At 36.4% G+C, this 25,904-nt stretch overlaps 1 protein-coding gene across 1 annotated transcript in view; it reads left to right on the forward strand.

Annotated features, from left to right (window-relative positions):
• The first annotated feature begins 3,587 nt into the window (after positions 1-3,587).
• Positions 3,588-25,904, forward strand: part of LOC306876709 (N-chimaerin) — a 61,750-nt gene continuing 39,433 nt past the window's right edge. Inside the window, exons 1-5 of the mRNA XM_079428064.1 lie at positions 3,588-3,930; positions 6,653-6,691; positions 7,020-7,075; positions 24,527-24,558; positions 24,699-24,812. Of these exons, the coding sequence (XP_079284190.1) occupies positions 3,870-3,930; positions 6,653-6,691; positions 7,020-7,075; positions 24,527-24,558; positions 24,699-24,812 (302 nt within the window). The 5' untranslated portion in view covers positions 3,588-3,869. The remainder of the gene's footprint in view (positions 3,931-6,652; positions 6,692-7,019; positions 7,076-24,526; positions 24,559-24,698; positions 24,813-25,904) is intronic.

Here is a 25,904-nt window from a genome sequence, read left to right on the forward strand (position 1 = left end):
CTCTATCGTTAAATGAACAGACTCGCTGTGTGTTTGTGTGTGTGTGTGTGTGTGTGTGTTAACTTATTGCTCACTCATCATCTTTTTTCTTCAACCGTGACCTTTAGCCTGACCAGACTGAGATGGACTAAACATAGTGTGAACTGACCTTTAAGTGTTTTTGGTTGATAGCATCTTCAGATGAGACTCAGCTTTCCAGTCATGGTTATACATGTCAAACCTATGGTTAGCTGAGTCACAAGTACCTTTATATTTAGCACATTATTGCTTTTAGACTCATTTTAAATTTAATAATTTAAGGGAATCAACTAGTAATAGCCTAGTTAAACTGAATTGTGCATTGTGAAAGCAGTTATAAGACCTATATATTCTCAGTTGTGATTTCTAATTATTAATTTCTCTTGATAATTATGATATAATGACAAGCAAATTAAATATAGCATCGTCACAAGGTCCTAAACATACTTTATGAACAAGCAATTTCCACAAGAACCATGTCTTCAGTCAAAAATAACCATTACTTCATCCTACGCACGACACGCCTTGCACGTCTTTTTAGTCTTGTCGTATTCAAAAAAAAGTATATTTACTTTTATTCAACGGCAGGAAATGAGAGCTGAACAATAAATGCAGTGTCAGGGTCTCATGTCCTCTGAACAGAACCGATGGGTGGCTATTGTGTGCGCTTCCTGTAAGCGTGTGTACTCACTTAAACTTCTGTCAGTTCAGGGCAACACCACCATCTGGGGAACATATTGGAGAGTTTGTTTGACTTTAAACCAGTGCAAGCTTCCGCAGGGCTTTAAAGGGTGCTTTGGGATCACATGGCCAACTAAGCAGACAAGGCTTTGCAATTATATAATGATATTGTTTGGGGAAGGCATACTGAGACATGTATTGTGTAAGACTGCTCTTACTCTTACACATTTGTACATAAGTGCAAAATATGAATGCACGGAATAAATCTTTGCATGCTGCTTTGCAATGTTTTAACCGTTTTGCAGCACTGTAACATCTGGCCTGCCTTAAAATTCATAAATACAGTATATCTGCGGTTTTTATTTTTAAATACATTCGTAGGAAAAAAAGGTACTATGCACTGTTAAGGTACTAATACCAATATGTATTTAAAAAAATAAGGGCCTACTATTTAGGTGCAGTTTAGGCACTATATGTGCCTTTAGGAGTAAAATGGTACAAAAGTGTACCTTTTGAAAAGTAATGCCCCAGTGATAGCTTTTGTACCTTTTTATTCTGAGAGTGTATTTGTAATTCTTTTATACTGTTGTTTGAATCCAACATACTCTCGTGGTAATTTGTAGTCCTATCTATTTTAAGTTTATGCAAACTAGTTGTGAATGCAAAAATGTGTAGGCTGCAATCTTATTTCAAACGATTTCCTTCTGAGGAAGGGTTGGGAATAGGAGTAAGTAATTCCTTCATGCTTATTTGATTCTAAAAATCATGTTCATATGTTTTCAAATACATATGAAATACATATGAAATCGACAATTTGTATATAGTTACAAAGAGTTGAATCTACAACACAATAAAATAAGTCACATTTTACACAAGTTTGCAGTCCAGACTAAATGTAATAAGATAAAAAGACTCTACTGCAAAATGAAAACTGGCCTTTCTCTCTCTCTCTCTCTCTCTCTCTCTCTCTCTCTCTATATATATATATATATATATATATATAAGAGAGAGAGAGAGGGGTAGTACAGTAATTGATTACATGTAATCAGATTTAAAAAAATAAGCAATTATTTTAAAATACTTGTTATCAGACTACGGTGACATTTTTATTGATTACTTGATTACATATATTCACAAAATAGCAAGAAATTATTAATAATTGATTGATTCTCCCTTTTTCACCTTTTACATTTTCTTTTCTAAAATGCCTACATGACAGGCAGGTAAACAAAACATTTCATTTTTAGGAAGTTTTTTATTTTGATTGATGTTACTTTTTAAAATAATTTATTTTCTATTTATTTTTCATTTTTATGACCTCATTAGGCCTAATTATTAGCTTTTCATTCACAAAACCCCAGTTTGGGAAACCCTGAAATCTAATGCTTAATAACAACAAATTGAATATATATATTATCTCCAAAGATAGCGCACTTCAAGACTTCCTCACCGGCAGACATCAAGTGGTGAAAGTTGGCCAGTTCACCTCAAACTCCATCACTCTGAACATAGGAGCCCCACAGGGCTGTGTCCTGAGTCCTCTGCTCTACTCTCTCTACACGCATGACTGCGTGTCCTCTCACAGCTCCACATCCATTGTCAAATTCGCTGATGATACTGTGGTTCTGGGCCTCATCTCCAACAACGATGAGACCGCATACTTGGATGAGGTAGAAAAACTCACATCATGGTGCCAGGACAACTGTCTCTCTCTGAATGTGGGGAAAACTAAAGAGCTGATCATGGACTTTAGGAAGAGACAGCAGCAGCCCTACTCTCCTCTCAGGATCAGTGGGACCCCTGTGGAGAGGGTGAGTAGCTTCAAGTACCTCGGTGTAAACATCTCCGAGAACCTGACTTGGACTACACACATCCAAACACAGGTTAAGAAAGCCAGGCAAAGACTGTACCATCTGCGACAGCTGAGGAAATTCAGGGTCTCACCAGCAATCCTGAAAACTTTCTATTCAGGGACCATAGAAAGTGTATTGACTCAGTGCATCTCAGTGTGGTATGGAAACAGCTCCAATCAGGACTGCAAAGCACTACAGAGAGTTGTGCGCTTAGCTGAGCGCATCTCAGGGTCTGCTCTCCCCTCTATGCAGAACATCTACCTCAAACGCTGCAAAAATAGAGCTGTTAAAATCTTCAAGGACTCAAATCACCCTGGTAACCGTCTATTCACTTTGCTGCCATCTGGTAAGCGCTTCCGTAGCCTGATGGCAAAGACTGAGAGACTTAGAAGGAGCTTCTTCCCCCAGGCCATCAGGCTCCTAAACTCTAACTCTGTGTCATAATATCACTTGACTCCATGTAATATCACTATATCAATAAGCTATTCATAATTTTTCTCTACCTCATATTGCTGCTATTCAAATACCCTGTACAACTTTTTGCACATTATTTTTTGCACATTCCTCTCATTACTATTTGTCAACAACATACTGACCTGCAAATTATATTTATATTTTTTTATCTTATCTTATCTTATTTTATCTTATCTTTTATTTTATTTTATGTTTGTACTTCTTCTTAATATTTGTATTCTTTATAATTGCACTGTCCTTGGAGCGGACCTGACCTACATTTCACTGCTGGTTATACTCTGTATAATTGTGTATGTGACAAATAAAACTCTTGAATCTTGAATCTTGAATCACTTGGGTTATGCAACAGGACTTATAATGATGAAAAACCTAAAACTGCATTAATTTATCAATTAGGCTTATTTAGTTTTTAATATATAATAACGCTGTTGTTACTCTGTCTTTACTCTTTACATTTATACAAACACACCTAAAGTTTTAGAAGTGCCTCATATCATGAAGTGCTCGTCACAGAGGGTGTCTCCATGGTAACGCAGTCCCTGAGGAAGAGCGCGCGCGTGTGTGGATCAGGTCATGTGGTCTCACAAGATGGCGACTTCAGTGCTGGGATGTGAATCAGAGTGAATCAGAGCTCCAGAGAAGCGCTCGATACAGCCACCGGTACCGGATCACCTCTCATCCCAGCGCACATGCGTCTCCCGCGGTGTCGGTGGGAATGAAAGTTTAGCTCGGCGACAGCTTGTAACACCGCATTCCCACATTGAGCAATTCATCAAACCCTTGTCCTCCTCCAGAATATAAGGTTGTTTGTCATAGAATCGGGCTCTTTCCTTATAGCTGTGGATGTTAGGATATAAGGTTTGTGCTTCTGGATCACTGACTGCAATGGCCATCCATGTGTTCGGTGAGTCCATCTCAATCGATCGCTTTTATTAGCAGTTTGGTTGACAACAGAAAACACACACGATAGATTTCATAGAGAGATGCAATGATATCCGCTAATCCTGCGGCTGACAACATTGTATCATTTTCAGTCAAAATGACTTCATCCTGCGGTTTGTTTATTTATTTTCTGACGTTATAACTGGCAAACAGGTTATTTATCTCTAGTGTTTGCTTTGTTAATCATAATGCAGTGCATGGCAACAGGTAAATGATTATTAAACCAGAACGAGGACGAAAATGAACATGTATGCTGTGGCTTCATCTAAAATATTTTCGATCAAAAGTCTTCATTTTGATGACTCGATTAATATTCATGTTTATGAGCTCATAGTAATTGTAGGCTTATGCAATTTAAAAATTATTTGTCACATCAAGAATGTTTCGAATAGGGCTAAACTCGCGAAGTTAATGAAAAGCATCTAAATTTACTCTCAATACTTTCAATTTCAAGATAAAACCGAAATGAAATCAAGCTCATGGATATGTTACATATCAACTACTCAAATATGTGACCCTGGACCACAAAACCAGTCATAAGGTTCGATTTTGTGATATTTATACCTCATGAAAGCTGAATAAATAAGCTTTTCATAGATGTAGGGTTTGTTATGATAGGACAATATTTGGCTCAGATACAACTATTTGAAAATCTGGAATCTGAGAGTGCAAAATATTAAGAAAACCGCCTTTAAAATTGACCAAATGAAGTCCTTTGCAATGCATATTACTAATCAAAAATTAAGTTTTGATGTATTTACGGTTGGAAATTCACAAAATATCTTCATGGAACATGATCTATAACCTACCTTTAATAATCATTTACCCTAATGATTTTTGGCATAAAAGAAAATTGATAATTTTGACCCATACAATGTAAATGTTGATTATTGCTACTAATATACTCCTGCTACTTATGACCGGTTTTGTGCTCCAGGGTCACATATGAGCTCAATAGCATATGCCTCAAACACTTGTTGAAGTCATGGAGAAGAAATATGTGTGCTCTTATCTCTGCATAAGGAAGCAGCTGTTTTCTATTAATATGTAGTGCTGAATCATACGCAGATTATCAGTAGTAAGTGTGTGACTGTTAGAAGAAGATAGATCTGAATTTATGGTGTTAAACTCTTATCCATCACTCATACGGCTCTTTTCAGATGCCTTACTCTTGAATGTACCTTTTGTGATGAACATAATAGACAGGGTTTTTCTTTTCTATTTTGGATGTTTCTGTGAAAGGAAGAGGAAGCTGTCAGAGGGTCTTTCCTCTGAGAAAGTGAGAGTGAGTTGGTGTAATGAGCAGGACCGCAGTATTGTGGAGCGGGGCCAGGTTTTTCTGAAGACAGTCGTAATGCGAAGGGCCTCTTCCTCTCCTGTGCTCTATTGTTCATGAAGTGCTTACAGCAGGGTTTTCCTGCTGGTATTCATTCATCTTATAACGAACACTCGGAAGAACCAGCAACATCTTGCTGTCAGTTTAACTATTTTCAGAATCACAATGCGCAAAATAATATAGAATATTGTATTAATGTATAACATATTTTGTTTGTTTTTATCTTTACATAAATTTGGTTATTAATGTATTGCATAGCTTATCATATAATCCTTCATTTTTAGTATCTAGGTGCTTTTGACATGCTTCTGTGATTCCTATTTGGCATTACAAAAATGAATATCGCTGGTGGTCAGATGATGACATTAAAAATAAAAAAATAAATATAGCATAATATTATGAATTACTCTCTAAATGAGCAACCTCGCTACATTTTCTGTGAATGTGGGCTGCTTTGTAAATTAATAAAATAAAAATAAATGTTTCATATAAAAAAAAAAAAAAAAAAAAAAACATTTTGCTTCGGATACAAACTTCAGTCATGTTTCTGAATGAATTTGCAGGAAGAAAATGTTGTTAAGCTGACAGCAAGATGCTGATGGTTCTTCAGTATGTTCATTGTGTTACCGGTCAATTTTTATTAATCTCATGCTCACAAAGGCTGCATTTGCTTGATTAAAAACAGTAATAGTGTGAAATATTATTACAATTTAAAAATGACTTTTCTGTTTGAATATATTGTAATAAATGTCATTTATTTGTGTGATGCAAAGCGGAATTTTCAGCATCATTACTCCAGTCATCATTGTGTCACATGATCCTTCAGAAATCATTTTAATATGATGGTTTGATGCTTAAAATTCAGCTTTGACCACAGGAATAAATAACATTTTAAAATATATAAAAATAGAAAACCGTTATTTTTAATTGTAATAATATTTCACAGTATTACTAATAAAATGAAATAAAATAAAGTGTTTGATTAATCTTATATTTAGTTAATCTGTGACCTGCGTTGTAAAACAAAAGGAATAGAATAGTAATAAACATGACAGGAAAACAAACAAAAAAGACATGTTCAACAAAGAAACCCCTGCAAATTGTACTGTTGTCCAGCAGATGACGGTCTCACACAGCCAATACATAGAAATGTGCGGTTCATGTGAAGTTTACTCAGGCTTACATGCTGCCAGATCACTGGACGTTAAAATAATGAATAAATCCAGTTAAGGCCAAGCTGCTGAAATGTTAAAGTTATTGTCTAGGCACTGCCAAAATACATAACGTGTCATTTTTATGAATTTGAATTATTTTTATGAATTTAATTTTCTCTTTTTTTTTCTCTCAGATAATGATGAGTACAGACCGCCTGTGTGGAAATCCTATTGTAAGTGTACAGCAACATATAAAAAGTCTTATATAAAGTATTTATTGTAACAACTAGTTTGACGTAATATTTCACAGGTGAACATCATTCTGCTAGAGAAGTAAATGATCATATCTGGACTGTACTCTGGAGAGGACAGCAAATTAAGTTTTTTTCACTTAACTGCATCTTGCAAGAAAAAGAAGCCATATATATATAATATAGATATATGGATTTAGATGCCATTTATTTAATTTTCAAAATAGTTACATTCCGTATTATTATTTTTCTTTATATAAAATGGAATATATTCCTCTCATGAAATGCTTGTGATATTTTGTTGTAATAGTGTACCAGCTCCAGCAAGAGGCCCCACATCCACGCAGAGTCACCTGCATATCTGAGGTGAGTGATAAAGCCTTAACCATGATAATGCCGCTAGATCTGAAAAATTGCATAAATAGGCTCTTCGAAAATATACAGGTTTAAACAAATGTATAAATTAACAATTTTGGATATATGTCTCTAAAATACCAAAACATGACTTGAGAATTTGAATTCTGTTTTCTGAGCCTCCAAGCGCCTCCTGGAGGAAAACAAATGCTTGACTAAACAGTAAGCTGCTAGCTTAGTATGTCAGGATTGGCTCCTCTAATCAGAATGCTTCTGTTGACCATGTCCTGTGCAGTTTTGTTCAGTAATAACCCTTAGTTCATATAGTTTGTTGATTTTTATTTTTTTATGCATAGTAAATGTTTTAAGTTCAGCCAGGATGTAATTTAGGGCACCCATCTTCATTGAATTACAAATGCATCGCTTAATTGCATGATGGTCTAGATTTGCAGTAACCTCCAGAGGCGAGATGCAATATAAAGACCGGAGAAGCAGCCGAGCAGAGTCTGCGCCCAGCACTGCTCCATTAGTCAGGCTGATATTAGTGGCAGTAATTAAGGAGCGAGAGAGATGGTGCTTTTGAATTATTCATCTGTATCATGATAATCTTGTGTTTTTGGAGGAAACTGCCTGCGGTCCAGCGCTGCGTTTAGAGATGAGGCCAAACATTTAGACTCATGCCCTCCCCCTCACAGTCTGCAAGTGTTTTATCAACAGCTTCCTAACAGATAAACATTTATTATGAAATCTGATGGTCACTATTAGCTGCTGTTTGGTAGATTATTTGACGATGATATCAGGGATTCGTAATATGTTGCTGATCATATCGGTATTTATGATATTGATTTTTTTTTCAAATCAGAATTAAAGGGACCATTCACCTAAAAATGATAATTTGCTGTTAATTTAATCACCCTCAGGCCATCCACGATGTAGGTTACTTTTTATTTTTAGTTGAACAGTTTAGCTGAAACCATTGTCCTTGGTGATTCATAAAATGCAAGTCAGCGACAGCATGATTTTGCGAATAAAAACAAAGCATATCATAGAACAAAAAAATGAAAACGAGTGGTTCCTGACGATATGTTAATGAGGTCTTATGAAGCGAAATGATTGCTCTGTGCAAGAAACATTATTTACAGCATTATTACCTGTAATCCAAGGAAACACCATGGACTGTGGTTTCAGCTCAAAATCTTCTTTACTGTTAGGATTGTGCTGGAAGCAGAGAATAATCCAATCAGTTCTGTCCTTTTAAATGCAACTCACTAAAGCATTAGCAAATTGGCAAAAAGGGGCCTTAAATACACCTATTTTATAACATTTTTTATTTTGCATTGCGACATTATTTTCATGATTTTTGTGACATTATTTTATTTAATATTTTAATTATAGGCAGCGCAACAAATACTGTGCTGGTTTGTTTATTTATTTATTTTCGAATGAAACTAAAGGACTGTTTTTGTGACGTTATTTTCCTGACAATTTATCCCCAATAAAAAATTATTGTATTACATTTTTTTTCCCACTTACATATTTTTACCATAAAATCACATTATATTTGTCCCAAATTATTGTTAATGTTCATAAGGCCTTATAGGCTTCCTAGGCTGGAAGATTGTGTATCTTTTCGCACAACCTTTTTATGTCCGTATGCTTTATATAGGGAGCTAATAATAGCCATAGATTGCCCTTTCTCTTTCTCAAAATTATTGCTAGGGACAGTTTGACAATCACTGGATATTGGTAGGGACATGTCCCTGGCGTCCCCCCCTAATTCTACGCCCCTGTTATAACATGAATTGCAGTGAAACTGTTATACAGTTGAATTTATTTATACCATAATCCCACAGATTTACACTTTTTGTGGCCGCACATATATGCAAATTAATTATCTGCCAGCAGGTGGCGCTGTTGGAGTGGTATAGAGCGAGGTTTCCTCTGTAACGCTGTACACAAAGCAGAGCTCCGCACACAAACGCTGCATTATCAGACATCACATGCAAGATGAAATGAAAATGGCATCCATAATTTTCTGAAAACATTCGGTTTCCATCAGAAATACAGTGATATAAAAACACCCGCACCAGGTTTTGTACGTGCAGTACTCAACCAAGCGTTCTCCCCACCCCCCAACTAGGGGTCGACCGATTATCGCCCTGGCCGATTATTGGCACCGATATTAAGCATTTTAATGATAAACGGTGTCGGTCATTTTCAAAACCGATGTGCCGATAAAATTATTTAATTTTGAAACGCGCTATTTGGCTCTGATGCAGCCTGTCGGAACTCACCACTCTGTGGCCTAGAGCAGTCTCCGCCCACCGCGCATCTGATTTGTTGAGAGTCAGGAGTCCGACCAATCAACGTGGAAGACTAAAGGCACTCTCACACCGAAAGCGCTTGCTAACTGGTGCTGCTTCATCACGCATCAGTTCTCTCTCAAAGGCAGCAGCAGACCTTGCTCAAGTTGCAATAAATTACAATCCACTACACTGAAGTTGTAAAAACCTCAATATTATCTATTTATGGTTTCCGAGATGGGGGAAACGCAGGGGGAATCGCGGAATCCAGTCATATGGAATTTACTGTATAACGTGGAGTCACGGAATTTGTCAAAGTTTGGATGAATTAATCAAAAGTAGGTCAGTACACTTAAATCGACTCATGATATGGACTATCTGTAAACATTAAGCTGCAAAAAGACTACTTAAATATGAATTCTGCATGTTCGGCGTGTCTCTGTATATGTGAATGGCACAGACGCGCGGTTTTGACACACACACACACACACACACACACACACACACTGTTCATTAAAATAGTTAGCTTCTTCGCAACTTCTACAATGGAGCTATGAAGACAATTAAATTATTTACACTTATTATATACATTGCGCTTTTTAAATTAATCAACTGATGTGCATTAGATGATGAATTTAATAGTCCCCTCTTGTAGGTTATGATTTAGTCAACCGAAAATAATTAATGAAGAATTATGAGAGGTTATGCTATTACACATACATTTCTAGCATGTACGTTATTGAAGCCAAATACTTACATTTCCCCAAGCTGTTTAGCTTTAGTATTTAGTATTCATAGGCTTAATCATGAAGCATACAGTGGCCCCACTTTTAACTCTCTCTTTATATATTACCCTTATTGTAGATGGATGCATGGGGGAAGACAAGAGTAAGAAGTGCAACCAACACTAGGGAAGGCCGTTTTTGTCAGAGCCCTTGTTATTCTTAATTTTGACATTCATTTTCATTTTTACACCAGACATATATCGGTTCAATATATCGGTTATCGGTCTACTTGGTCTGTAATAAACGGTATCGGCATCGGTCCTGAAAAACACATATCGGTCGACCCCCTACCCCCAACCATTTGAATTTCCGTAGGCGGGATTTATTTTTGTGATATCACAAATACAGGGATTTTTTAAAAACGAAATATCTCCCTTTGGAGTGGACTTTTGAGATTTGTAACTTTGTAGATCTCTTTATGCCCAAACATGCGTGGGAAGTTTTTTTCTTTTTTCTGTGGGCAACTGTTTAACTATTGGGAATATAAAAAAAAAAAAAGACACTTAAGTGCAAATAGCCCGGTTGTTGGCAGAGGCTGTTTACACTAACTCCACCCACCAACGTGTGATTGGGCTAGTCAACATTACTAAAGACGGTCATCGGTCGGTAGATTTAGTGGCGCAGATGGTAAAGCGTGTGTCACACTCCTTTTGACACGATCGACCAGGGTTCGAATCTGCCTTTTGGCGAACGTTTTTCCCCCCTTTTCAAATTTCAAATCACATCAGAAAAGCATTTATTTTTTAATAAAAATGAAGGAAATAACCAAAAAGTTGAAAATAAAGTAGCGGGTAGGGTTAGGGTAGGTGTAGGGAGGGCTTTTGTCCCAATAAGGTGGCATCCATTTAATAATTTGAATTGAAATTAAAAATGTAAAATCATTAAGTTATTGTTGCATGCTGTTTTGTAATGTAACTTAGTGTAAATAGCATCTATTGCAACATACAACCCCCCCCCCCCCCCCCCCCCATAATAGGACCCCTATAAAAAATGTCTTTTGATTTCAAAAACTTTCATATTTGATTTTTAATTCTTGTCACCAGTGCCCAGTATCACAAAAAGACTAATACTAGCCTAAAAAAAAAAAACTCAAGCTCACTGAAGACAAGCAAACAATCAGTTAAATAAGAGTAAGAAATGAATTACTAGCAATAGGACAAAAAAACTACAGTAGAACAAAAAAGAAGTGCTGCATGCATTGTATAAAGTAAAATCAAATTAATAAAAGCTATTTATAATGCACACTGTGTAAATTAAATACTGTATATATTACTTATTAAAGTTGTAAAAGTGATTTAGTCAGGAGCAATGAGAGATTTTCTGTCTTTTGTTGTTTGATTAACATGAATGAGAGATTGCAGGAATATATTAGCCTGCTGTCACTTTAAGAGCTGCCTGGATACAATATACTGTTACACTTGTTTGCTTTCACTTAACACAGTGTAACATTGATTTACAAAAAGGCCCTTGATTTACAAAAGGCATTCGATACACTAAATCACTATTTTATTATCTAAATTATCACATTTGAATTTTTCAGAAGATACAATAAAATGGATGGAGTCTTATCTTACATCAAGGAAACAGTGTACCCGGATTAATACATACATATCTTCTTTACGAGATTGTCCCACAGGGGTTCCTCAGGGGTCAACCCTAGGGCCATTACTCTTTAGTTTGTATCTGAATGATCTTCCAGATGTTTGTCCTGATGTGCATATTCAAATGTACGCAAATGACGCTGTGATTTATGTACACGACAAAACAAAAGAAAAGGTGGCACAAAAATTATCTATTGCAATGACAATAATTTTAGATTGGTTTACTCAGTGCTGCTTAACATTAAATGTTCGTAAAAGTGCATGTATGTATTTTAAAATTAAAAAGGAGGAGGTCCAACCAGCTATATTAGTTAAAATCTGGTACAATTTGTAATTTTTCACCATTAAGTATCTTGGAGTTATTTTAGATTCTCATTTGACATTTGAAAAGCATGTTCGAAAAATAGTTTGTGCAGTGTCACCTCAATTTAGAAATTTTAAATTCTTTCAACTTTCAATAAAAGCCTCGAGTTTTTTTTTTATTCTTTGATCTTTTCTAATTTCTCTTATTGAATTACTTCATGGTCGCAAGCAGGAAAATCTGCTCTTAGACCTTTATATATTTTTTATAAACGTGCTCTAAAAGTATTCGATAGGAAACCTTGCAGGTTTTACTTTTGACAATTTTATTGCGTTTTATAATTGTTGTCTAATGTACAAAATTGTTAACAATCTTGCACCCTCACCCTTAAAGGAATTAGTTTTTTTTTCTTGTACTGAAAATATAAGACAAACTAGAGCTTCGTCTAGAGGTGATTGTGCAGTGAATTTTAGAGCTACTGATTTTGGTCGTTCAGCTTTATCTGTAAGGGCTGTTAATAACTGGAATAATTTACCAGTTACTATAAGACAGTGTTCTACTTTAGCACAATTTAAGTTACATTTGAAATCATGGTTAAAAACGAGTCAGGTGTGTGACCATTGAGTATTTCTGTGTTTTTAATGAAATTGAGTTGTAAAATTTTTTGAATTGTTTGTAGGATGATGCTTTGCATTATTTATAGGGGATATTTTGTAGAGATTTGGTTTGTAGTTTCTATGTGAGAAATCATATTTTTTATGTAAAATTTTGGAGGGATTTTATTGCAAATGGTATTATACTGATGTTTTTTTGTCACATAATTTGTTTTGTATTCTCCTGCCCAGGGACAGCAGATGAAATTTAGCTCTATAGCTAATTCTGGGGCAGTTTTCGGACTGTCTATTGTCCCTGTCAAATAACGAGGATACTTGCAAAGACATGCATTTTGACACATACAAGTGTGTGTATTTAACCGTTCAAGACATAAAGCGGCAAAAATAACTCCCGTGCTCTATGAGCACTGACTTCGCCTCGCTGACAGCGCTCAGAAACACTCTCAGACAGAGTTCTCTTTCGTTGCTGATTGTGTTTCAACGGCTTAAAATCACTTGCTTTTAAACTCCAATGCTTAAAAATGCATGCAAATAAGTTTTCGTGACCATGTAGCACAGCAAAATCACATGAGCATGTAACTGCGATAGAGACGATAGTCCAAAATCTCTACCGGTCAATCGAGTCTTTCGGTATATCGAAACAGCAAAACAGGCAGGCACAACATTAGAACTATTCTTTATGAATACTGTATCGCTACAAATCTATTAGTGTGACTGTGCTTTATATGTGACCCTGGACCACAAAACCAGTCATAAGGGTAAATTTTTCGAAATTGAGATTTATACGTCATCTGAAAGCTGAATAAATAAGCTTTCAAAATCTGAGGGTGCAAAAAAAAAAACAATATTGAGAATTGCCTTTAAAGTTGTCCAAATGAAGTCCTTAGCAATGCATATTACTAATCAAAAATTAAGTTTTGATATATTTACTGTAGGACATTTACAAAATATCTTCATGGAACATGATCTTTACTTAATGTTCTAATGATTTTTGGCATAAAAGAAAAATCTATAATTTTGACCCATACAATGTATTTTTGGCTATTGCTATTAGGGTTGGGTACCGTTCACATTTGAACCGGTATGGTACCGGTACCTTTTTTCAGTACTTTACTCTCTGTGTAACAACAAAAACATTTATTTCAGTGAAAAAATAAGTCCAAAACTCTCAATTTCAACATTTTGAACAATAGGGCCCTACAATTTTTATACCAGAAATTCTTGTTTTATTTTTTCTGATAATCAAATGAAGGCATTAAACATTTATTTATTTTAATTAAATGAAAATTAAACCCTTTTAATTTTTGGCAAATAAACTTTAATTTTTGGCAAACAAACAAACATACTGTTAAAATTAATATATGGTAGAAAAATTGTGTGAATATTCCTTTAAAAAAGTTTTAATAATAATTGTATTTTTTCTACAATTAAGTGGTTAATGTGGTTGTAATAATTATTTTTATAATTGAATTGCTTTATTTAAATGAGTCAGTACATGGAATATATCAAGACGTACATTATACTGTACAAAAGTAATACAAGAGTAAGATATTTCTGTTACATGTTAAACCGCATGTTTATTTTGACAGGTTGCCGTGAAGTTTCTGTCTATACAACATATGAAATTAAATAGTAAAATTGTCATGAAGTGACTCTCACAGCCTGTAAGTTCATGTGTTCATGTAGTGAGATGCAGAGGCCGAAAATCACAGCGAGTTCATGTGTGCTTCAGTATTTGTGAAGTAAACAAAACTGCGTCTCTGCCATTCATACATACCGAGGCTAACGGAACATGCAGGATTCATATTTAATCCGTGTTTTTGCGTTTTAATATTCACATTCACTAGTTTATATCGCGATTCGAATTAAGTGACAGACCTTCTTCTATTCATCCAAAAATTTATGAATTCCGTTGCATTCTGCGCTATAGAGTAAATTCCGTTTTTATGAATGGACTCCACCATCCTGTCCGCGTTTTCGCGGAAACCATATGACCCTAGAAATGTAAGCACACTTCAGAACGTTTGGGTTTGCCCTGTGTGTTGTGTTTTAAAGAGTTGCAGGGGTGACATCATGCCACAGGGTCTCTCTCTCTTGTATGTGCCCAAATGCGTTCTCAAGTACCGAAATTTGGTACCGAATGATTTAATGTGAATTGGTACTTGGTAGTACCGACGCAATTCGGTCCGTACCCTTAAATGTACCGAGTTCGGTACCCAACCCTAATTGCTACAAATATACTCCAGCAACTTAAAGGATTAGTTCACTTTTAAAAAAAACTTTTGCTGATAATTTACTCACCCCCATGTCATCCAAGATGTCCATGTCTTTCTTTCTTCAGTCGAAAAGAAATTAAGGTTTTTGATGAAAACATTTCTCCATATAATGAACTTCAATGGGACCCGAACGGTTCAAGGTCCAAATGACAGTTTCAGTGCAGCTTCAAAGGGCTTTAAACGACACCAGACGATGAATAAGGGTCTTATCTAGCGAAACGATCGGTCATTTCAAAAATAAATAAAAAAGTTTAAGTTTTATAAGCACAAATGCTCGCCTTGCTCTGTTCTGTGATGCGCGTTCGTGACGTCACGTAATACGCAATGACGTTGAAAAGGTCACAGTTGATTTGGGCGGAAGTACCGAGTCAGTGTTTACAAATGTGCAGAAGGAGGACCATATACACATATTCTAATGTCTTTGTGTCAGTTTATCGTTTAAAATGCCCATTTCGTGTGCGTATCCTGGGTGTTTTAATATTAAAAAGCCTACTGACTCGGTACTTCCGCCTACCTCAACCGTGACCTTTTCAACGTCATTGTGTATTACGTGACGTCACGAACGCGCATCACAGAACAGAGCAAGGCGAGCATTTGTGCTTATAAAACTTAAACTTTTTTATTTATTTTTGAAATGACCGATCGTTTCGCTAGATAAGACCCTTATTCATTGTCTGGTATCGTTTAAAGCCCTTTGAAGCTGCACTGAAACTGTCATTTGGACCTTGAACCGTTTGGGTCCCATTGAAGTTCATTATATGGAGAAATGTTTTCATCAAAAACCTTAATTTCTTTTCGACTGAAGAAAGAAAGACATGGACATCTTGGATGACATGGGGGTGAGTAAATTATCAGCAAAAGTTTTTTTTAAAAGTGAACTAATCCTTTAAGACTGGCTTTGTGGTCCAGGGTCTCACATATTTTGATGTTGTGGTTGATGATAAAGAACATGTTCCTGCCAGTAAGCCGTACGCTGGAGTGACTCTCAAAGACGCAGACGTCTGTGGCGGGAGTTTTAATAAGATGTTGATCTGCTGACGATGGGATGGGGTGGCCTGCTGTTAGCACAATTCAGCAGGTATTTTACCCCCAGACGTGGACACATCCCCCCTCGCCCCGCCCCAGCCGACTGGACGGCGTATTAATTAACGGTGGATTAACATTAAACAGATGCACACTGCTCTTCATGTTTATCTCAAGGGCTTCTTAAGGATTCGTTCTGGAGCGTTTCTTGCTCTGGGCTGCTGGCCACTTATCTGCTCCTGTAAAGCACATCACCCCTTTGCAGGGTGGAGGCTTATTGTGGCAAGAGGTTTAACCCTGTCTAATCCCCTTCAAAAGGCCCCACAATTTTTTTTTTTTAGCATTCAGAGCATGCAAATCAGTGACCGGAGTCCTCAAACACACACACACACAATCTGCAGCCGAGTCCAGCAGAGCACACAATTCACTGGACACTTCACTCAAGCATCTGGGTTTACTTTTTACTTGATGACAAATAGTGCTTTTGCTTCAGGATCCAGATTTTAGGAACCAGATAACAGTGTTATTAACATTTACCAACAATTTTAAAACAATATTTGCTTTTACTCTGGAACAGTTTTAAAGTGTACACTGTATAAAAATGTCCTGTTAAATCTACGGTAAAAAAAAAAAAGTTGAGAAGAAACAAAACATGCATATAAACTACAATTCCAGGGACTGGAAATGTTCTTTTATTCTTTCGTTGTACAGTAGAATTTGATATAATGTATTGTTAAACTATTTGCAATTTGTCACCATATATGGTAAGTTAAAGGTAACAGTTTATCAGGTTTTAACTGTAGAATTTTAATGTAAAAGTTCTGAACATTTTACAGTGTGCTTATTTTGTTATTCTAACACTGAGTATCAGGTTGGAGTAACTTAATTCACACAGATAATACAGATAAAAATAATTTCACAGCAAATAATAATTTCCTTTTTTTGAGCCTCAGTCTATCCTCCATGTAAGTGATAAAGAAATGATCTTTACCTCTGACAGATGCTGCTGACCTGCTGCTTTCATTCAGTCTGCGACCAAACTATTAAGGTTTTGATTTCACCGCCTTATCAGATTTCATTAGTGCAGAGTGAGTTTGTCCTTTCTTGTTGTAATTGAATTGTATATTGCGGTGAGTTTCAACTTAATCCTTATTAACGTTTCTTAGATTTAGCATGATTTACCAGTGACAATATTGAAAATTATCATTTGTGACCTTATACCTTATTATCTCTATAGAGTGCCAGTTCACTGTATGATGTCTTTTTGTGTTTTTTTGTGTTCTCAGTGCACTCACCATGTTTTAAGGCATGTTTTGTTTTAGGCTGTATTGTAGCCCTAGTGTAGAGAGGTGCAGCATCTGGCTGTGTGTGTGTGTGTGTGTGTGTGTGCGTTTTTGTGACAAATGAGGGCATAAATTTGTATAATGACACAGGTATTACAAGGTGAAGGTGACTTTTCAGGACATTGCCCCATGTCCCCACTTTTCAAAACTCTTATAAATCATACAGAGTGTGATTTGTGTGTGTGTGTGAATTGTTAGCTTCAGGAGCTCAGCGTGTCTTCTGCTGCACACACACACCTGAAATGATAGAAGTTAGATTTGATATGAGGGGTTTTCTTCTGATTTTCCAAGAATGTGTATTCGTGTGTGAAGGAAAACCCAACCTTCATTCCCTGTGTGTGAGAGTCGTATGTAATTCTCTCTTCGAGGAGTTTCATCTCTGTGAGAGGAGGACCGCGATGTGTGTAAACCTAGATATTCAGTCAAGACATTTATGTTGGATGATGTTAGACCATTTTTTCTTGGATATGAAATACACACTAACCATTATTAAAACAAGAAACTTAAAGGGTTAGTCCACCCAAAAATTCTGTCATTAATTACTCGCCCTCATGTCGTTCCAAACCCGTAAGACTGGAGGTCTTCATCTTCGGAACACGATAGACACCAACTTTTAGTATTAAAATTATGAAAAATTGGTTTGAATTAATGATTCAATGACTCACTCATACCTCACTTATTTAATTACTGGATAAATCAGTGTTTTTTAATTAATCTCGAATGAATGATTCAAAGAGAAATACATTTTTTAATAGTCACTTTTTGCCACCTAGTGGCGAAATGATACAATCGACACAAACGCTATTTGAAGCTACTTTCAAGTAGATGACTTGCTCTATTTTCATTGCTACTATAGACATCAATGTTTATATCTAAACTTTCATCCAGTATTTTTGTTATAATATGAATGACTGTAAAGGTCATTGCACACTGAGTCCGAAATGCGTTTTTTCATTTTGTTCCCCGTATTTTCATCCTTTTCTATCAAAATGCTTGTTACGGATGCGAAAACTCAGAAAATTTAACCTGGTCCGAATTTTTTTATGACGAACGAAAGTTTCGGAGGCAATGTGTAAACGTGATTGACACAACGTGAGGTCTTATTTATTTTTTTAACGTCCAAAAAATTTGGATGAAAATTTCGGACTCCGTGTGCAATGACCTTAAGACAGAAATAAAACTTTGTATTTGAAAAGACTGTTTGTGAAGCTGTTTCTTACCCAAACATGTTAACTGTCTGCTCTCTGTGCCAGCGGCAGCATGAATGCAGATTTGAATGTTCCGGTATGATTTTTTTCAAAGGTTTAATACATATGGGCGAATCGTTGTCATTTAGAAATTAGAGCGTGTGGGTATTTAAATCAAGGTCACAATCTTTTAACAATTAATCATGCAGCTTTAGAACACAAATTAAGATATTTTTTATGAAATTCGAGAGCTTTTTATGACCCTCCATCGACAGCAACGTAACTACCACGTTCAAGGCCTAGAAAGCAAGGACATCGATAAAACAGTTCATGTGACATCAGTGTGAACTGTAATGTTAAGCTACGAGAATACTTTTTGTGCACAAAGAAAACAAAAATAATGACTTCACTCAACAATTTCCACTCTTCTGTCAGATTTTCATATCTCACGACCAATTCGTGCGTATTTTACGAGGTGGCTAATTCGTACGAATTTGCACGACCTCACTCGTACGATTTTGTGCGATTTGTCTAAACCCCAGAGATGGGTAGGTTTAGGGGCGGGGTTAGGTGTAGGTCATTCGTACGAATTAGCCACCTCGTAAAATATGTACGAATTGCCGTGATATCGGGCTGAATTTTGACATGCATTCATGAGAAGTTTATGAGCTGAGGAAAGAACGTGTATGTGTTGTGGTGCTGTCATAATGCGCGTCGGATTTTGACATGGAAAAGAAAAAATAGTTGAATAAAGCTGTCACAACGATTTCTTTCTTTTGTAGGCTGGTTCTAAAAACTGATCAGACTTGATCGAAACTAAGTGGAGCTGCAGGACTTGGTGCAATCACTGGTGTTTACCTCCTTTAGTCTGACTGAATTCATGCCAGACAGTTTATTGTGTTTTTATTTTATTTATTTTTTGATGACCTACAATAATTTGGGGATCAGTACTTTTTTTTTTCATTCAGAAAATATGCATTAAATTTATTGAAAATAAAGACGATACATTTCTATTTCAAATAAATGCTGTTCTTTTGAACATTCTGTTAATCAAAGAATCCTGAAAAAAATCATCAGTATGTGTATCAGTTTCCACAAAAATATGAAGCAGCACAACTGTTTTCAACACTGATATTAATAAATATTAATTTATCAGCAACAGCATATGATTTCTGAAGGATCATGTGACACTGAAAGCTGGAGTAATGATACTAAAAATTCAGCTTGGCATCACAGGAATAGGATACATTTTAAAATATATTACAATAGAAAAAAGTTGTTTTAAATTGTTATAATAGTTCACAATATTAGAGTGTTTACTATATTCTAATCAAATAAATGCAGCCTTTGTGAGCAGAGAAGGCTTCTTTAAACGATAAAAAATAAAAAGCTATATATATATATATATATATATATATATATATATATATATATATATATATATATATATATATATATATATATTACCGACTCGTTCAAACTTTTAAATGGCGTGTGTGTGATGTGACAGCACATTTACTTAATTCTCCACCGATTACAAATTTTTTATATGTATATTAAAAAACAACTGCAGTAACTTTACTGTAACTGCAAATGTAAATGTATTTCTTTTTAGGAAATCTAGTCTATTTAGAATATCAAGAAGTGATGAATTGTGCTCATTAATTCTAGTAAATGGGGCCAATTTTTATATCTTGTTTTTCCTGATTTCCAAAATAGGAGAGAACAAACGTAATGAACTTAATACAATAAATGATGTGAGAAATTGGGTGAAAATGTGTGAAACAATTGGCTAATTTTTCCAATGTTACCTGGTCATTGCTGATATTGCTGATAGCCAGACAGAAATCAGACGCTCTCATTCTTCATACAGCAAATAGTGCACACTCAGCACACACACTCCGCACACACACACACACACAGGCCCTTTGACTGTTAAACACTGGCTTTCAGTGATTGATTAGCTCTGTAGTGTTGCTGATTCCCATCATTAGGTGGTTTTATTACCCTGTCGGTCATTTCACATGTGCGCTTCACACACACATTAACACACAACTTTGCTTTACAAAAACACGTTCTGCTTTTATTCTCATCAGGAAACAGTGTTATTCCATCCCACATCCCATTTACCCAGAAACAGTCATTCATTCACTGACTGACACTTCTCAGTGTCTGGTGTTGTGTTTTTGTTTTAAAGCTGCATCGGTCGGTTTATTCCTCCTCGATGTATATATTTCAGCTGTCTTATGTTTCTTGTTTTTGTAGCTGTGATCATCTGGTTTTCCCATTGTGTAGGACTTTTGATTTTTCTCATGTCATTGTTAAAAGTTGTCAAATATATTTTAGTCAGAATCCCCATAGTAAACCTGCTCCCATAAACTCAAACACACACCACTGTTCGATTGCCCTGCGTTTGTGTTTCCTGTAAGAGATGAATGTGGGAGAAACAGAGGCTGTATGGGGGAAGGGAGAGGAGGATGAGGGTGCTTTGTGATTTCAGTGCTGCTGGATTGTCTGTAAGCTCAAGGTTAATCATTCAGGAGGGTGTTATGGGGTTTGTTATGCTAATTTATTTGCGTGTTGGCTTTACACTGCTGATTGTCGGATCAAGGGTTAAATGTCACCAACGAACAATAATGGAAAATGTATTTATGTGGTGGTGTTGTTATTTTGTCTTTACACTCTGATTTGTAATGTTAGTATTTTGGCGATGTGCTGTTTTTTGCTGTAATAATTGAAAAGCTTATAATGAAAAATACCACAAAAAATTTTACCGTTAAAAAAATAAAATAATAATAATTTGATGTAATGTTAATATACCAAATTACTCAAATCAGTTTTTACCTTTATAGCATACTGATAAACATAAAAACAGAGATCGTTAAGAGAAAGGCACATGATGAATTTGAGTTCATCAAAAGCAGCTTCACAAAATGAGGAGGAAAATACTAATATACAGGGGTGTGGACTCGAGTCACATGACTCCAGACTTGACTCGGGCTCGAGTCCCAAATTTGATGACTTGCGACTCACCATAGTTAAAGAAGACTTGAGACTGGACTTAGACTTTGACAGCAATGACTCAAGACTTGACTTGGACTTGAGCCTTGTGACTCGGAAAGACTTTATGATCAGATCAGCGTCGTTATCACTCTAGACGGGTGCAGCGTGCTTGTGCTGGACTGGCAATAAGCTAGAGACTGCGTTCAGGGAGCACTTGATATACAGTATATATTATGCTAGAATAAATGAATGGAGTAATAGCATAACTTACGACAAAAGAACTGAGATAAGAGTAGTAGCTGTCTCCGTTCGTGAAAAGCGCTGCCCTGCCCTGTTTTAATTGCATGTGCATTTTATTTTATATAAACCTCCATTAAGTTTAAAGTTAATCCATAATCAAGATTTAAATCTGAGTTTAAAGTTCTGGTGCAAATATTACTTAAATCCAGGATCAAAATGATGGGTTAAAATGTAAACCTGCATATTTTTAAAGGTTTAAAGTTTGTTGCAAAATAATTATTAGATAAACTTTGATTTAAGCTAGATTTAAAATTGAATCATTGCAAAAAATGTAGCTATAATTTGAAGGAAAAAAGCGGCAGTTGGCCTAATGATCATTTAAAATATAATTTGAAGAAGTGTTTATTTCACAAAATGATTTGTGAATTGTAGTCTATATATAACTATAAAATATACTCAATTTTTTTCCCTCTTCACCAGGCACTCATTTCACTTATTTCTTTTGGGATAAATAATTGAATTCACGTGTGGTAAATCAGTCTGTATAGCACATAGCCCCCAAATTTAGCAATCAACTATGCATATTATAAACTTAACATTTAACGTACAACATTTTGTCTTTGTTACTCTTATAAAGAATGGTAGCATTTTTGAATGACTGCATGTCTTCATGAGTTTGTCTGCATCCATGTTGCAGGTTTCCTCTCACATGTAAAGTTTGGTAGCAGGTATTTCTTCTAGTTCTTTCAAAGCAGCTCTTTCTGCGTTTCTGCTCATGTTTTTAAACCGGTTTCATTGAGGTTCCAAATAATGGCTCATTGGCTTAGATATAACACCTATAACACCTTATGCACACACGCAAAGTATCACAGCTGTTATTTCTATGAAATTATGTTGTCTTTGCTGTTCTGTTCCTATTTTGGCACAATCCCTAAATTGAACTTGAGTACTTTTACTAAGGGGGCCCATCTCACATGAAATTAAACTATGTAAAACATATTCTACCCGACTTCCTGATATAAATTATATTATGCTATAAATTTGATATGGTAATTAATACTGAGGCACTAATTTGGGCAAAGAGCACTAATGACTTGTTTAAGACTTGAAGCTAAAAGTTGAGGACTTGCAACTCGACTTGGACTTGCCTATTTTGACTCGGGACTTGTCTGTCTTGACTCGGGACTTGATTCGAGAATTGAATGCAAAGACTCGAGACTTGCTTGTGACTTGCAAAACAATGACTTGGTCCCACCTCTGCTAATATATAAACAGCACACAGTGTCATTCATGAAAATACTAGTCAACACTATCATGGTAACACACATAACACTAAAATAATACAATAAAGAATTCTGGGAATGTTTTCTCACTGTAAATTGTAAAATGAGTTGTTCCTTTTCATGTCCAAAACTGTGCATTTAACAGTATTTTTATTACAAAATGACTTAATGTCTTTTTACGAGCATGAGTAAAGCAGTGCTTCCTGACAGTAATGTTCACAGTAATGAAAAAAAAAAAAACCGCATATACTGTATGTGATTTCAAAAATAATGCATATTGATTAAAAAATCAATCTTATATTAAATATTTTTTAATACTACATTACTACATACTTAATAAAATCCAGATTAGCAGTAATGCTCTCTGGAATACTTGTTATTTATTGGTCAGTTGTGGCATTCTGTAAGATATTTTTGGTTTGCTGCATAAAATGTTTATATCTGTTTGTTTAATGAGGGATTTGTAGATGCAGGGATTCATATAGATTTATCAGACCAACTCTGTCACCCTGAGAACTGGATCAGAAGGTCTCCAGTAGCATGTTGTTGGTGGCATTTTTATTATTTGATTTAATAATTGTTGTATCATTTCGAAATAATTTAATGAATTGTATTAACCCACGGGCCATCTGAGCAGAATTCATAGTCTATTGCTATTATGACTTCCCATTGAATGCAAATAAAGGTCTATATATAATTAATAGAATAAGTTAAATTTTTGACCGGAGTTTCATCATTTGATTTGCCCGTGTTTTATTCAATTATTCAATTAAACTGTCAAAATGCATAATTTTACATAGAATATTGGATTAGTCTTTTACATTCATGGAACCTTTTCCATAGACATAAATTATTAAAAATGATATCAGATGTATTTTACATATTCTGCCAAAGCAGCTGGGATGAGTTGACCCCCCGAGGGCTTTTGTCCCAGAAAGGGGTCATCACATCCCAGTAGTGGAGCAAGATAGACTTTCTTATGGTTTTCAAATTACTACTGCAAAATTAACATTATATATATATATATATTTCCATTTATTATTTATTGTTGATGCATTTCATCTTGCTTAACTCCCAAAATATGTTCCGTTATCAGTAAATGCACACCGCTCCTAAGAGGGGCGTCTTCCCTAGATTGCCCTATATTTTGCAGTTTGTCCGTGGTAATCCACTTAGCTTTGATTAATTTCATGTCTCTCATGAAACACTGTTGCTTTGCACTGGAATAATTCTTCAGTCAACATTCCATTTATTTATATGTTCTTTGTGTTGTTGCAGTGCAAACAAAAACAATAAGCATGTGAATACCAAAAAATTAGCAATTGGAACAATTTTCTGAGAAAAGTGTTGCATTTTCTGACAGAATTGCAAGGGTGCCGATATTTTTGTCCGTGACTGTATGTGTGCGTTCCTGAACAATAATGAAGTATTTTATTGCATAACGTTTTAGTCAGTAATTATCTCTCTCTCTATCTCTCTCTCTCTCTCTCTCTCGTGTTTGCAGGTGGAGAACCGGCCGAAGTACTATGGACGAGAGTGAGTTTCATTACACTCTTTACAGACCCAGTTCATATTCTATGGGTGTGGTGTGGACTAACATGAATCCCCAGTGTTTCAGGATTCAGACCTAATGCGGTCTTATTAATATTTTCTCTCTGATTTGGTTTCCTGTGAAGGTATCATGGGATGATCTCCAGAGAGGAAGCCGACCAACTGCTCAGTGTGGCTGAGGGAAGTTATCTGATCCGAGAGAGCCAGAGACAGCCGGGAACATACACGTTAGCTCTACGGTACATGAACCTTCACCTTTGACCTCTGTCCTGTCCAGACTCCTCTTTTTCTTCAGGATGTTCTGACTCGTGTGCTTTATATTTTGTAACTACTTCAGCTTACAGAAAGTAATAGCATCATGTTAAAACAATTAAGCAAACATGGTAATATTAACAGCATGTTAACAATGTGTTAAAACATGGTTGCAGTTTGTTAAACCATGCTAGGAACATGATAGTGTGGCGGGAGGAGCAAACGACAGACACAGTGGGAGTGGCATCAGGCCTCGGAGAGGTTTTTATTAAACAAAAATATTAAAATAAAGTGTCCAAAGGGGGAAAAGTGTCCAAAATAAACAGGGATCTGGTGTCCTTGTTGTGCTGCGGGGCTTGTGAAGGAGGGCAGTGTTCAGGAGGGAAGGGTCCAGGGAAGGGGCGGAGTCCGGTGGCCGCACGCTCTCCCCTCCTGGTCCGGGGCGCGAGGGGCGGCGGCTTCTGCTCGCGGCTTCGTCCTCTGCTGGCCGCGGCACTTCTGGGGGACTCTACGGCCCGGCATCCTGGCCCGTCGGCCGTATCACGAGTGCGGCGTCAGGACTGCGGGTCCGGCGGCTCGCGTCTCTGGCGGCGGCAGGAAATCCCTCAACGCTCCCTTCCTGGACCCACGAGGACACCAGCGTGCATGCACGGGGGAAGAGACCGGTCTCTCGAGGAGAGGCGCGCTCGGCATTTAAACGGCGGCGGTGATGAGGCTCTATTCACATCAGGTGTGCCTCATCACACGCCGCCAGCCCTGGCTGTTTCAGCGCCCCTCCTCTCTCACACACCCACTCCCGTCGGGAGCCTGGTGAAGGGCGGCGAATACGGGACGGGGTGGTGATGACAATAAGGGGGGAGGCAGCCGACTCGTCACAATAGAGACATGTTAAAACATGCTAGCAACACAAGATGTAACAAAATATTATTAACCCTTCTGAAAAACTCCCCAGCTAAAACCAGCCTAAGCTGGAAGTAGCTGGTTTTAGCTGGTCTTCCAGCCTGACCAGCTAAAGAAGTGGTCAAAACCCCTTTAAAACCAGCCTGGAAACCATCCATGACTATGCTGAAAGACCAACT

This window comes from Barbus barbus, assembly GCF_936440315.1.
Source record: "Barbus barbus genome assembly, chromosome: 11".
Lineage (NCBI taxonomy): Eukaryota > Metazoa > Chordata > Actinopteri > Cypriniformes > Cyprinidae > Barbus > Barbus barbus.